Source organism: Sycon ciliatum, chromosome 4 (assembly GCF_964019385.1).
Source record: "Sycon ciliatum chromosome 4, ocSycCili1.1, whole genome shotgun sequence".
Taxonomy (NCBI): Eukaryota; Metazoa; Porifera; class Calcarea; order Leucosolenida; family Sycettidae; genus Sycon; species Sycon ciliatum.
In genome coordinates, this window is record NC_088646.1 from 34,760,782 (window position 1) to 34,773,025 (window position 12,244).

Here is a 12,244-nt window from a genome sequence, read left to right on the forward strand (position 1 = left end):
GTACAGAACTTCGTACATCTGTACAATGTGCATAAGGACTATAGTTGAACCTGCAGCACTACGACCCAAAGCGAGTCAGATCAGAACTGCTTTGGACGGATGTTATTACTACAGGCGATATACTTTGTACTGATCTGGCATGTTTCGCTACACAGATTCCATTCTTAGGACCGATATATTCTACTGTACGATAAAATTGCTTGTAAGAATAAATGTGCACATGAAATCCAAGTTATGATTATGAAAACATGAGAGTTCATTCTTGTAGGCAGTATATTCTGTTACACGACCACGCTATAACCGATACGCACTGTACATTGCTTTGTGATACAGCCGACGGCTTTGCATCTTGGCCTGAGACCATCCACATAGGGAAGAAAGAAACTTCGTTTTCATCTTGAGTCGAGCCTTCTGCAGGCCCTGCATACCTATTCATAGCTTTTTGCGTTCAGTTTCCCCGGTAGCCAGTCATTACTATCGTGACGTCACCGTGAGCATTTGAGATCCCAAAGCATTTCTATTACAAGCACTGTGTTATAATAGAGACTGTGCTAGTAATATTTCAAGGTGTCATGGAATCTGTGCCAGTACGATGGAAACCTACGCTTACAATGGAGAAAGTACCGTATTCGATCCTTTACTTAACCCGACCTAAAGGACTTGTTTCGAGACTTAGGCAGCAGAAATTAGTCACAAAACTCAATCTGCCGCATGGGTGTGTGTGCGTGCGCGCGCGAGCGCGCGTGTGTGTGTGTGTGTGTGTGCGTGCGGTGTGTGTGTGTGTGTATGTGTGTGCGTGCGGTGTGTGTGTGTGTGTGTGTGTGTGTGTGTGTGTGTGTGTGTGTGTGTGTGTGTGTGTGTGTGTGTGTGTGTGTGTGTGTGTGTGTGTGTGTGTGTGTGTGTGTGTGTAGGTGTGTGTGTGTGTGTGTATGTGTGTGGCCTGAGGGATATGTTTGTGGCATGTGTGTGCATGTGTTTGTGTGTGTGTGTGTGTGTGTGTGTGTGTGTGTGTGTGTGTGTGTGTGCGCGCGTGTGTGTGCACGTGCACGTGTGTGTGTGGGCACGCGCTACAGTCGTGTTGCCTTGGTACCTGTATAATCATGATGTTGTTGGTGTTGTGGTGTGATGTTGGTGTTGTTCGCTGTACATGTACATGCAGGTGTGACTGATATGTGGCAGCTGGTCAACAAGACAACCCAGCCGGTGACCACTTATCTCTTCAGAGCCATGTGAGTACTGGCACGTGTGTGTGTGTGTGTGCTGTATGAACTTGTACTTGCATTCCAATAGCGGTTTCCCGGACACCGATCTATACTACAACCAGGTCCGAGCTGTCTCATCCATACTGCCCTCTCTGTCTCTGATCTTGACTGTTGTCACGTTAATCTGTGTGGGTGAACACTGAACACGCGATGTCGCTAAACCCTTGCACAAAGTGCTCAATGTTAAAGGGGAAGTTCACCCTAAAATGAAAACTTCACAACCTGTAGCAAAAAATGCACTGATTCCAATGGTGAAGGTCCCAGGTTGATCGGAGCAGCCGTTCTGGACTTATACCTGCTTGAAGTTTGCACTGAATTTGGTGACATCGTGATGAAGTCATTAACTGGCCCGGGCCAGGCCGGATTTATGACGTCAGAGAGATTGACTTTGTATGGGAGTAGATGGGGAAATCCAATTTCTTTCTTGTTTCTCTGCAACAAAGAATTTCATACTAGATTTTTTCCAGTTGGGATACCGGTAGAGTGCCATGCGTCCCATACTGAAGTTTGAAAAAAGATCCGACTTCTTTGGGGCAATGGACAGCCAACATACTGAAATTTCCCCATCTACTCCCATACAAAGTCTATCTCTCTGACGTCATAAATCCGGCCTGGTCTGGGCAAGTTAATGACGTCATCATGATGTCACCAAATTTAGCGCAAACTTCAAACATGTATAACTCGGGAACGGCTGCTCCGATCAACCTGGGACTTTCACCATTGGAATCATTGCATTTTTCACTACAGGTTGTGAAGTTTTCATTTTAGGGTGAACTTCCCCTTTAATTGCGGATAGCCATGAAACGAGTAGTAAATTAATGCTAATTGTGTGAGTGAACACTGATAAACCATGAAATCCGGATAAGAAACTTAAGCTTGGCAGGAGTATAAATATTCCGTGTGTAACTCTACCTAGTGATTGACTGTACAGTTGGAGCGGTGTAATCAAGCCAGGGTAGACGAAGAGGATCGCTGTGCATGTTGTTTCCGTTCCAAGGCTGTACGCATGGTTCGGGCATGTAACATGGAACAGCGCCTTGCGGTGCTGAATGTGCTGGCTGAGTCTTGTTTGTAGTTGACCGGTGGATGGGGCTTCAATGAAACGACTGCATGCCCAGAATGAAGTCCTGAATGGGTTGGTACCGCTGTTGCTGAAGACTCGTATGACCGCTGTACAGCTCAGTCTGTGATATGATGTGCAACACTGAACTGCTGAACAGCTTTATGGGCATACGTACAGCAGCATCCAACACCTTTGCTGTGTCCTGTCGGTGCTGTGTGTTGCACAGAGCTGACGGCGAAAAGCCAGCCGCGGTGACTACGATACGGCAGGTAATACGCGACCGGAACGCAGCGCTGACTGCTCTAACGCCTGGCACCGCGCGGAGAAAACTGGCCAGCGCCCAGCAGCAAGGAGTGGAGAGTGGTGGCAGTGGTGGTGCTGGTAGTGGTGCAGCACAGCAGATCAGCGTCACGTCCTACTCACGCCATCACGAGGCAAGCACGACCACACGAGTGGTATCGCCCGACAGCGAGGCCGGACTGTTCACGCGCTCGGCGCAGCTCCGCACCAGCAATCGCAAGCGGCGAGCGTCGGAATGCGGACGTAGCATAGAGACCGCAGCGGCCGCAGCTCTTGGGGCCAGCGAGGACTATTTTGCAACTGAAGAAGTTAACTGTTGATTTCTAACCTTGATTGTAACCGGTTTCCATCCTAGATCTGGCTGTATACCTCCTATCTGTACATATCCGACCACTGCTTAGCTAAGTAGGCATGTTGCTGGTAACAATGATCTTGAGATTACAGCTGTACATTGAACAGAGTGGCGATGTTTATCTCAAGTTTAGTTTGACGTCTTACTCGGAACTGGGTACTTGGTTTTTTTTTCATTTGAATTTCTAGTGAAGCATTCCAACCACATGATGTGGTTGCGATACAATGCTCGGTGTACGGGCAAGATGAGATTGATGAGAGCGAGGAATAAATTTGCTATTTATCGGAATGTTTCGTCCTCTGTGGCTGTTGTGTCCAGTCGTGGATATTACCTTGATTGTGGCATTGACGGACTGGCGGACTGGCGCTGATTGTAGTGGCGATGTGACAGCTATTCTGACACTGACATGGCTACGTAGAATGATTGCCTCTGTGGCTTGGAGGCTGTTTGAAGGAAGGGACAAACCGATGCACTGCGGACCAATCAATGCCTGTAGTTGATCTCATGTAATAAGGCAACAGGGCCTGTTTTTTCTTCGACATTAAATAAACTAATCCAATCCAATCAATGCAAGGCCAGGTCTTCTCACAAATGATAATTATTGTGGTAAACCTTCACCTGGCCATTCTATTTACTGGTAGCTGAACTAGGCCTGGTCTACGCATGTACTCTGTATTAGTGGATGGGCATAACGGAGGTAGTGGTGGGGTCTTGATGTTTGAGACCTTGTACACGTAGGTTTGCCTTTATCAGTCCCTATTAACGGTGCGACGATATTCACACCTTCTTGTCCCACTCAGTACGTAGATAAAGCAGAGATACAGCTACCTAAGTTTAGTTCAACAAACAAAAGTCAGACATATTCTAAGAACCGTCGCCAAGTGCATGCTGTTGCCGTGATGACACCTGCCTTGGTGATGGTTGCTGAAGTGCCTTGATGCAATATGGGCTGGGTGCACTCACCTGCCCAGAAAGCATACGCATGCATAAGCATGCTGAGAGGATGGGCAAGTGTCTCTGCGACATTATTGAAACGTATACAAGTAATAAACAAATACACCTTAGCGACCACTGGGAATCTAATTAATTTGGCAGGGCGTCCTTTATAGTATGGTCAACAACAGTGCATGGCCAGTCATGTGTGTGTGTGTGTGTGTGTGTGTGTGTGTGTGTGTGTGTGTGTGTGTGTTTGTGGGGGGTTGTCTCTGTGATGACGGAATAGATATACGGTCTCTTTGAATCCTGCACGACTCCACCGCACTGTACATTGGATAGTGGACAGCCATACAGTAATATGTCTGTTGCTCTTATCAGCATTTTAGATACCATGACTGTCACATGCTTCGGGCAGGTCGCTGAGGTGCCCTGTCATCTGTCATGGATTTTTGCTGTCGCAGGGGATTTATAGTCCCTTGCCAGGCGCAGAGTCAGCATTACATGTTTTTGGACAGCAACTGTGGCAGCCGTAGTCCCACCTTGCGTGGGCGATCTGGATAATTCTAAGCCTCTCGGACTCCGTTAATTTTACTAGCAAAGTGTCATTTTTGGGTCAGTCATGTTTCAACCTATGCACCGTGCACCGTACTGCGCACTAGCTGTCAGTTTGATTGCCAAGTCATTTGTCAGCATGGCTATGCCGTCACTGTACAAAAATAATAATATGTGCTAGCGGATGTCATTGTGACTGGTCTTGCATCGCTTTATGTACTCATTCATGCCTTCTCTCGCTGGCACACAATGTGTGAAAGATGTCACATGGTACATGTATACTCACAAAGGCAGCATTCTTTCTTCTATTAAACTGTTATACTTGCAAATCCGTGTTACCTGCCTGCCTCCCATGTACGCACACCATATTTGGAATTGCCCAGCGTCGATATTTATAATTTTGTTTATCATCATCCGCGTGGTTGCGCTCCATGTGGCCATGGTGTTTTAATCATAAAGAAACGTGGGGGTGCGATCATTCGCCCATGGGCATGGTGCTATCAGCCTGTGTGGGTGCCGTATGGGTCTTTACCGTTGGCCTGGGATCTTTTTAGAACTTACTTTGAAGTACAACAGAGAATTACGACACTTCACTAATAAACACTAGTGATTGAGCAAAAATGTGGTATGTTGCATCATGTGTCTCCCAGTGATGGACCCGTGTTCTAACTTATTTTGGAATCAATCCACCCACTAAACTACATACGATTATATCCACTTCAGTGGCAATACTACCAGTGCTTTAGTAGAGCAGTAGCAACATGCAGTGTACTAGTAGCAACATGCAGTGTACTACTACTAGTAGCAACATGCAGTGTACTAGTAGCTGATCAAGGTCTGATGTAAGTTTGTGAAATCAGCAGATCACAATACTAATACATTGTGCATGTTGCCCACAAGGTCACAATGTAACTATCAGGTTATCTGAATTGGGAAGGGGGGGGGGGGGGAAGGGCATGGCTGTGTACTCATGCCCTAATGACTACAATACTATTTGCACAAAATATTATGCACATATCTCCAGACACTGGGGTGAATAATGAAGATATGTGGATTTTGTAGAAGAAGAAAAAACAAAACAAAAAAAACCACATTGAGTACAGCATTGTAATGCGGTTGGTCTATTTGCCATTTAATACTTGCTGACAGTACTAACCTGTGTCACAGTTTGTCTACAGCTCTGGCCCCTGGCCCTGATGCAAGTTTATACTTTCACTGGTGTGCCGGTTCACGGTGTGCATTCAGTGTTGGTTCATGCAGGTCCATCTCGTGCTGTGATACAAGTCGGAGCTCATGGCGATGTTCCAAGCCACAACATACACGCCTTCCATATTCAAGTTCCTGTGAAAAGCCCTTTTTCGCCGGTGAGTAAATTTCATTACATTGTGTTGGCACACCATTGTACATGTTACGATGTAGCAAGGCTGCACATCTTTTGACTTTCTCAGACTAAAGTAAGATTTTAGGAGTTGGCCCTGATGTAATAATCCTGGGAGTTTCAGCCCACTTGTTATGACTCCTATGAGTCACATCGTTTGATTTGCTTCATCTATAGCTGCAAGTTACTTACTTTCCAAGCAACTGCTTGCCAGTCTGGTAGACCAGCCAGGCACTTGTACTGTATAGGGGGGGGGGGGGGGGGTGGCGGGGGCAGGTCTGTGCAGTGCACTCTGGTACATGTACACTGACTGTATTGGTGCTGGGGCACTGTATGGCTGCAGCCTTGTTCTGCCTTGATCCACTTCTAAATAATTCTGTCAGTTCTGATCCAGTATACTGTAGTGCCCCCTATAAAGTATAATCCAATGCATTAGGGCTTTGCTGGTGATGTCATGTCGCATGTACATGTATATACTTCACCCTGATCCCTGCATGCATGCAGTATACAAGCAATGACTGCAACTTGCACTGTACCATGGTCCATGGATACCACAAGTAGTCCTAGTACCACTTACTATTGCATTGTTACATTGTGCTGCCTTGCCATCTATAAAATACTGCATTCAGGCTGCAGCATGCAGTACCAGTACAGCTGCACATCTTGCTGAATGCGGCCGGCGGCCAGGCTATCCTGTATCCAGGTCACCCACGCACTCGGACCGGAGTCTGGTCATCTCTGAGTCTGAAGGGTCACACATTGACCCACTGCAAGGGTGAATAGCTAAGCGCCTAAGCCACAGTGGTAAGTCACTAAGTTACTACTACATTGTAAGTGCCCCAGAGTGACTGTGTTCTGTGTTCTGTAATGCTCAGTGTAGAGGGTAGTGACTAGTGTCATCAAGGCATCAATGCAGGGCGGACACAGACTCCGCAATGCCAGCCAATTAGATGGCATGCATGCTTTGAATTATTTAGAAACAGGAAAGAATCCAGCTGAGCAACCATGCCCCCCCCCCCCCAAAGAGTGTGGCAAATGACGTATTTGGCAAATGACGTATTGTGCATGTGCACCAGATTCTATTTACATGTACCAGTAATATTGTTGATGTTGCAGTCCAGTTGGGCATACTTTCAGCAACCTTGGCTTAGGTAACTATGGTAACTGTGGCTCAGTACTGACAGTAGTGTGCAACAGAGTCACATTCTACGATCATACCGTAGCTATGCTGCGAAGCATACCAGTATGTGTGGAAGACTGCCAATGAGTGTGGAAGACTGCCATTGAATAGTGGAGTCCGTATTAGCACGCACCACTCGTCAAGCGTTATTGATAAGGATTTGTGAGGCACAGATCTACATGATTGCACATTGTACATGTATGATTGGTTGAGAGACTCACCAACTCTCCCCTGACTCACTTGTGAGGTCTGCATTCGCCACTAAGGTGTGCAAGGCATAGGCATAGTGGTGGCCTGCGGAAGCGAAGGCTAGTTTGTGTGTTTCTGAACATTCAGGCGATGCCAACGCGAATCCCGCGAATTATTATTATTATTTACATGTACTTGCGTGATGCACAATGTACAGTGTACAGGCATTGTACTTGCGTGATGCAAGCTGGATACAGTAGACAGGAAGTAGAGGCTAGCATTGTGGGACATCTGCACTGCTTGAATGGCATCATGCTGTACTGAAGGGAAGTGATCCAGGTTGAGACGTCCAAATGCGTAGCATGCACAGTGCAGTCCCGGGACATGGGACCTGGGACATGGGAAGGAAGTGTAGCCAAGCATGCAGGTGACAATGCACACAGGAACCGGGCCTGCACTGAGGAAGATGATTCTCTACTGCTTGCTGATGACTGGCATGCACAAATACAAAGCAGTGTACAATGTCTTGCACATGTATGTCTTGTACAGGTAAGGCCCATACTCAATACAGTCATTTATCATTCCCTTAGTATTGACTCCCATAGATTTTTGCTATACCTAAGCAGTCAAATACTGCTGCATATTTCACTCCTTAGGGCTATGATTTTAGTTTGCCTTCCCATGAGAGAGTAGATCTACATGTACATGTACATTGTACGTTTACAGGCAGTTTTGCAGCACTATTTTGGCTGTGTAAGTCGCTCGCTGGGAAGGGGGGGGGGGGGGGGGTGTTGTTCAAATCTGTATTCTCACTTTAGCCGCCACTGGCCAATAAGAGATAAAAGTGTGCAAGAGGAGAAATAGAGGGGGGGGGGGGGGGGGAAACGTTGGTTGGTTGGTTGGTGGTGGTGGCGGTGGACGTGGTGGACGTGGTTTGTTGACATTTGCCTGTACAAGAGCCGAGGCTTTATTACTGTAATGCCGCGGTACAGTCAGTAAAATCTGTCCAGGCAACCACTCTGATTGACGACCATCTGTGAGGACCAAGGGAAGGCAGGGGGCGTCGGACATGGTACGGTCACTACGGTATTGACCGTACCACTTTTTGCCCCAGGTTCCCGTGAATCAATAAAATACACTGATCTGGGATCTAAAATTCCAAAATTTTCGGCTCAGCCACCACTCCCCCAGGAGTAAATAATTAATTGCACTTCAGATGGCTGACCGTACCGCACTAAAATGCCTTCCGACGCCCCTGGAACTTTGGAAGGGATGTTATTTCCAGTGTGACAACCTCTGCGTGGGGACCAGTATCAATCTGTAACGACTCGAGTGTTAAAGGTCCTTTGGGCTCGTCGAGCAGACGGACAGCCGAGACAGGCTCACAGTGTCAGTAGTCCAAGCGCATACCTATACCTAACGACGTTAGGTATAGGTATGCGCTTGGACTACTCAGAGTAGAGAGAGAGTCTACGGTACTCGTTTTTTTGTTTTGTTTTTACTTACAAAATAGCCTCAAACCATCATGGTGCAAATACCGGCAAAAACGCACAGGGATACACATAGGGATGGCAGCCGAAGCAGTGGAGGCGGGGCAAGAGCAGCTCAACCGACCAAGGCCCGGGTCTCGGTTTCAGCACTGCTCATGCGCGCCAAACAGAAAAAATACCTCGTGTGACTGCGAGCGTGAGGAATAATAGTAGTAGTAGTCATACTCATAGATCTGCCAGTTCAGACTTCAGACGGTGTTTTTCTTTTACTTTTCGGGCAGCACATGTAGATCTACATGTATGGCTGGACTTCTTCTTGGCAGGGTGATCGTGAGACATCACGTTTCCAGACAGGGGTGTGAGCCCGCCTCTCGGCACCGGAAGTACAGCTCGCTCGACTCGACTCTAGCTCTACTCTCAGTCAGTCACGGCTGTCCCATGCATGCGACGGGCGTTCATTAAATATGGCGGCCAAATTTTAATATTTTTCATTTTTTACGCGACCTGGCCTAGTTGTATGTTTGCAATTTCGCTCGACTTCCATCTCAAACGGGCAAGGTCAACCGAAACCACGGGTGTTTGCCAGGTCATTCGATAGAGTTTAGAGCTTGGACTGGCCTTGCCTTCGACTGTGCCGCCGCTCGAGCGATCTTTTTGGGTTACCCACGCGCTACGCATGGTTTCTTTCTCGACGTGGGTGCAATTATTTTTGGATCGTCGCTCGATTTCAAGGGCTCACCAACCTCGTCAGCGAATTTTCTCCGCCTCGCTGACAATTTTCTAGTATACCTCGATGTCCTAGCCTTTCGATTTCGTGTATTCCTAAGCTTGACGTGCATAACTGTAGCTTTTCGTGGCCATGTTAGAGACGTTATTTTGTTCAGAAATGGAGGCTCATGTTAGCTTCCTGTCGTCGTGTTGTCGTATTGGAGGGGAGAAATTCGCGTCAAGGAGTGGACGGACGAAGTATCGTGTGGCAGATCATACTCAATCCATTTTGGCAGTGTTTCATCTCAACTTGATGTGGATGAAACCAAATACACCCTGAACTTTTTTGCCACACTTGCAAATTGGCCATGGAATGCACTGCTACTGCCAGGGGCCCAACATTCTCTGGAGCTCCAGAGGTGGATGTACACCGTTCAAAGACTGGGAGCCACACAGTGGGACAAACTGTTTGAAATGCAAGTCTTCCAAGCCTGGCAGGAAGTCCAAATGCAAAACACAAACGCAAGACAAACTTGCGGCATGGGAGAAAACGCGGGCCATCGCCCGCAAGCACGAGCACATGCACGCCGCCACCACTGACAGCAGCATCACCAACAAAACCTTGCCCCACCACACCAGTACCTGATCACTGGATAGTTTAGTCTGTTTGGTTTACGAATTCAAAAAAGGAAGACAAAATAACAAAACTAAAAACACGAGCGTCGCATGGACCGAATCTGATGAGCAGCAGCACGTCACACCCGCATACCAAGTTTAGTAATAGTAGTATAGTATTTATTCATATTTCTCTAGGGCTTAGTGGGTAAATCTCTGCATCCAGAACAGTTCATATAGGAATGCAATAACACACGCACAATGTCCACTATGTCACAGGTAGAGAGAGAAGTGTTTGCAGCTTGCTGGTAGACGTTCAGCCGTGCATGCATTGGCAAATGGCTAGAGCAGACGGCCCGCTGCCCTTAATGTAAGGCACACACGCAAGCGTCAGAGCTACAGCAGCCGAACAGCATAGTTTATGGATTCATGAAAGACTGCACCATACACTGCGCCAGCTCTGGTAGGGTGCCCTATTTGAGCATCGTCACTGGTCGGTGACGTTTTGCAGGCCTCACCATCAAAGATGCGAGGTGATGCTGCTGATCGACTTGCTGGCATGATAGTCACAAGCATAACTAACGGAGGATGGCTGGAAGTCGAAACCAGCTGTAGATGTAGATTCCAGGTATACAAGAGAATTACTGACGCCAGCACTTTATCCGATGCCCCATCAGTGTCAACTGTACGCCGATGGTCACAGGACCGTGACAGCCTTTCGATCGGTCTACGGTCGGGAGACGGGGCTGCAAGCCCAAAGCAGCGGGTATATAGTGTTCGTCACCAGCTGAGCAAGAGAGCTTGCTGAGAGATTTAGGTGTGCACTGTTCAGCAACCAGTCCCAACATAGGTTTGTCCATGAAGGCTGGTGATCCTCAGCTATCATACAACAAATTCCTACTCACTGCGCATATGCGCATATGGCTTGTGAAACAGCAGCAGAAACTGCACTGCCTTGACAAACGCACCAGTTACCATGATGGAGCAGATATGCCAACACCAAATCTCCAATCGCTAGTACAAGTAGCTCTTCACTAAATCATGCCTAGTGCCTGCTGGCAGTGATATTTTCAGCAAGAGCCGCTGCAGTTACTGCTGAGGAGATATAATATTGCGTCCTTGAAGTCGAAGGCGCTCATCAAAGATTTCTTGCCATCAATTCTTGGCCTTATGCAGGCACGAGGTGGTCTACCGTGGCATTGGCCATATTACCCCGAGCTGCACTTGCTCGAGGAGCACGTTGTTTCGCTCATGGAAGTCCTTCGTGTTGGACTGAGTAGGCTTGCTGAGAGAACAGAGCGCTGAATCCATCCACGTCCACAACTACGAATAATTTACAAAAACATTCCTACTGCAGATCAGCGCTTGAAAACGGCGATGCAGATCAGCGACGTTGGGCTTCTCCATTCAAAAGGAGAGCCTTCCTAACGAAGCAATTCTCATGTGACACTACATAGTCTCTCAAGCACTCTAGTTCAGGTCTTCTTCTCTCCACTCCATTATCATTTCGATCTTCACTCGGTCGACGTGATGGTAGTAGCTATGTTAATAATTATGATGGATTTCTCCCGATCCTCGTCGCGGCTAAAATTTGTTCGGTGTTTGTCTAAATTCTCAAACTGACAGGGTTTACAAGAGAAATGTACCTAATTTTGTGCGATTGATGCAAATAAATCGGAATGTGTCCGACTTCATAAATCCGTGCGGTAAACCGCATGAAAGGACGCCATGTCGTTAGTTGGTGCACATGAAGTCACCGTGCAGTGACGATGAGTCGATGACCCATACCTGGTGGTTCGGAAGGCGGTTGACCATGTCACCATATCTACTACTACCAGTGTCGGTCTCTTTGCAAGGCACCCTGCCGGTACGCGGTGGTAAGTATTTTTTTAGTTGGTAACACAACCGACACGCTCCTGTCACCAAGTGTCGGCGAATCACAAGAACTCAGTGGCCGTTTACCATGGCTTACGCATCCTGACCCGTAGATCTACCCGAGTGTCGCACGATCGCTAAAGCCTTCGCGCAGATCAACACAGACTGTCAGTCAAGTCCTACTCTTCGTCTACCATGGTACGGACTTGTCGACTACAGACCACGTCGTGGTTATGACTTTATTACAAGTAATTAGTTATGTTATTTATACATGTACACAGTTACATTATTATTTTCTTTTGACTTGTCATACATAGGTCTACGTAGACTACGTGTAGTGTTAC

The 12,244-nt window shown here is 47.3% G+C and overlaps 1 protein-coding gene and 1 long non-coding RNA gene across 3 annotated transcripts in view; both read left to right on the top strand.

Moving 5' to 3' along the window:
- The window catches only part of LOC135815854 (protein still life, isoform SIF type 1-like), a 46,214-nt gene extending 42,949 nt beyond the window's left edge, over positions 1-3,265 (top strand). For both annotated transcript variants that reach the window (XM_065329198.1, XM_065329199.1), the window contains exons 47-48: positions 1,160-1,229; positions 2,552-3,265. In XM_065329198.1, coding sequence (XP_065185270.1) covers positions 1,160-1,229; positions 2,552-2,945 — 464 coding nt within the window. In that variant the 3' untranslated portion in view covers positions 2,946-3,265. The remainder of the gene's footprint in view (positions 1-1,159; positions 1,230-2,551) is intronic.
- Positions 3,266-5,571: 2,306 nt separating this feature from the next.
- Positions 5,572-9,126, top strand: LOC135815856 (uncharacterized). Its single transcript, XR_010553329.1, has 3 exons — positions 5,572-5,829; positions 6,473-6,647; positions 9,026-9,126. It is a non-coding gene; the product is annotated as an uncharacterized LOC135815856 (long non-coding RNA).
- The last annotated feature ends 3,118 nt before the right edge of the window (positions 9,127-12,244 follow it).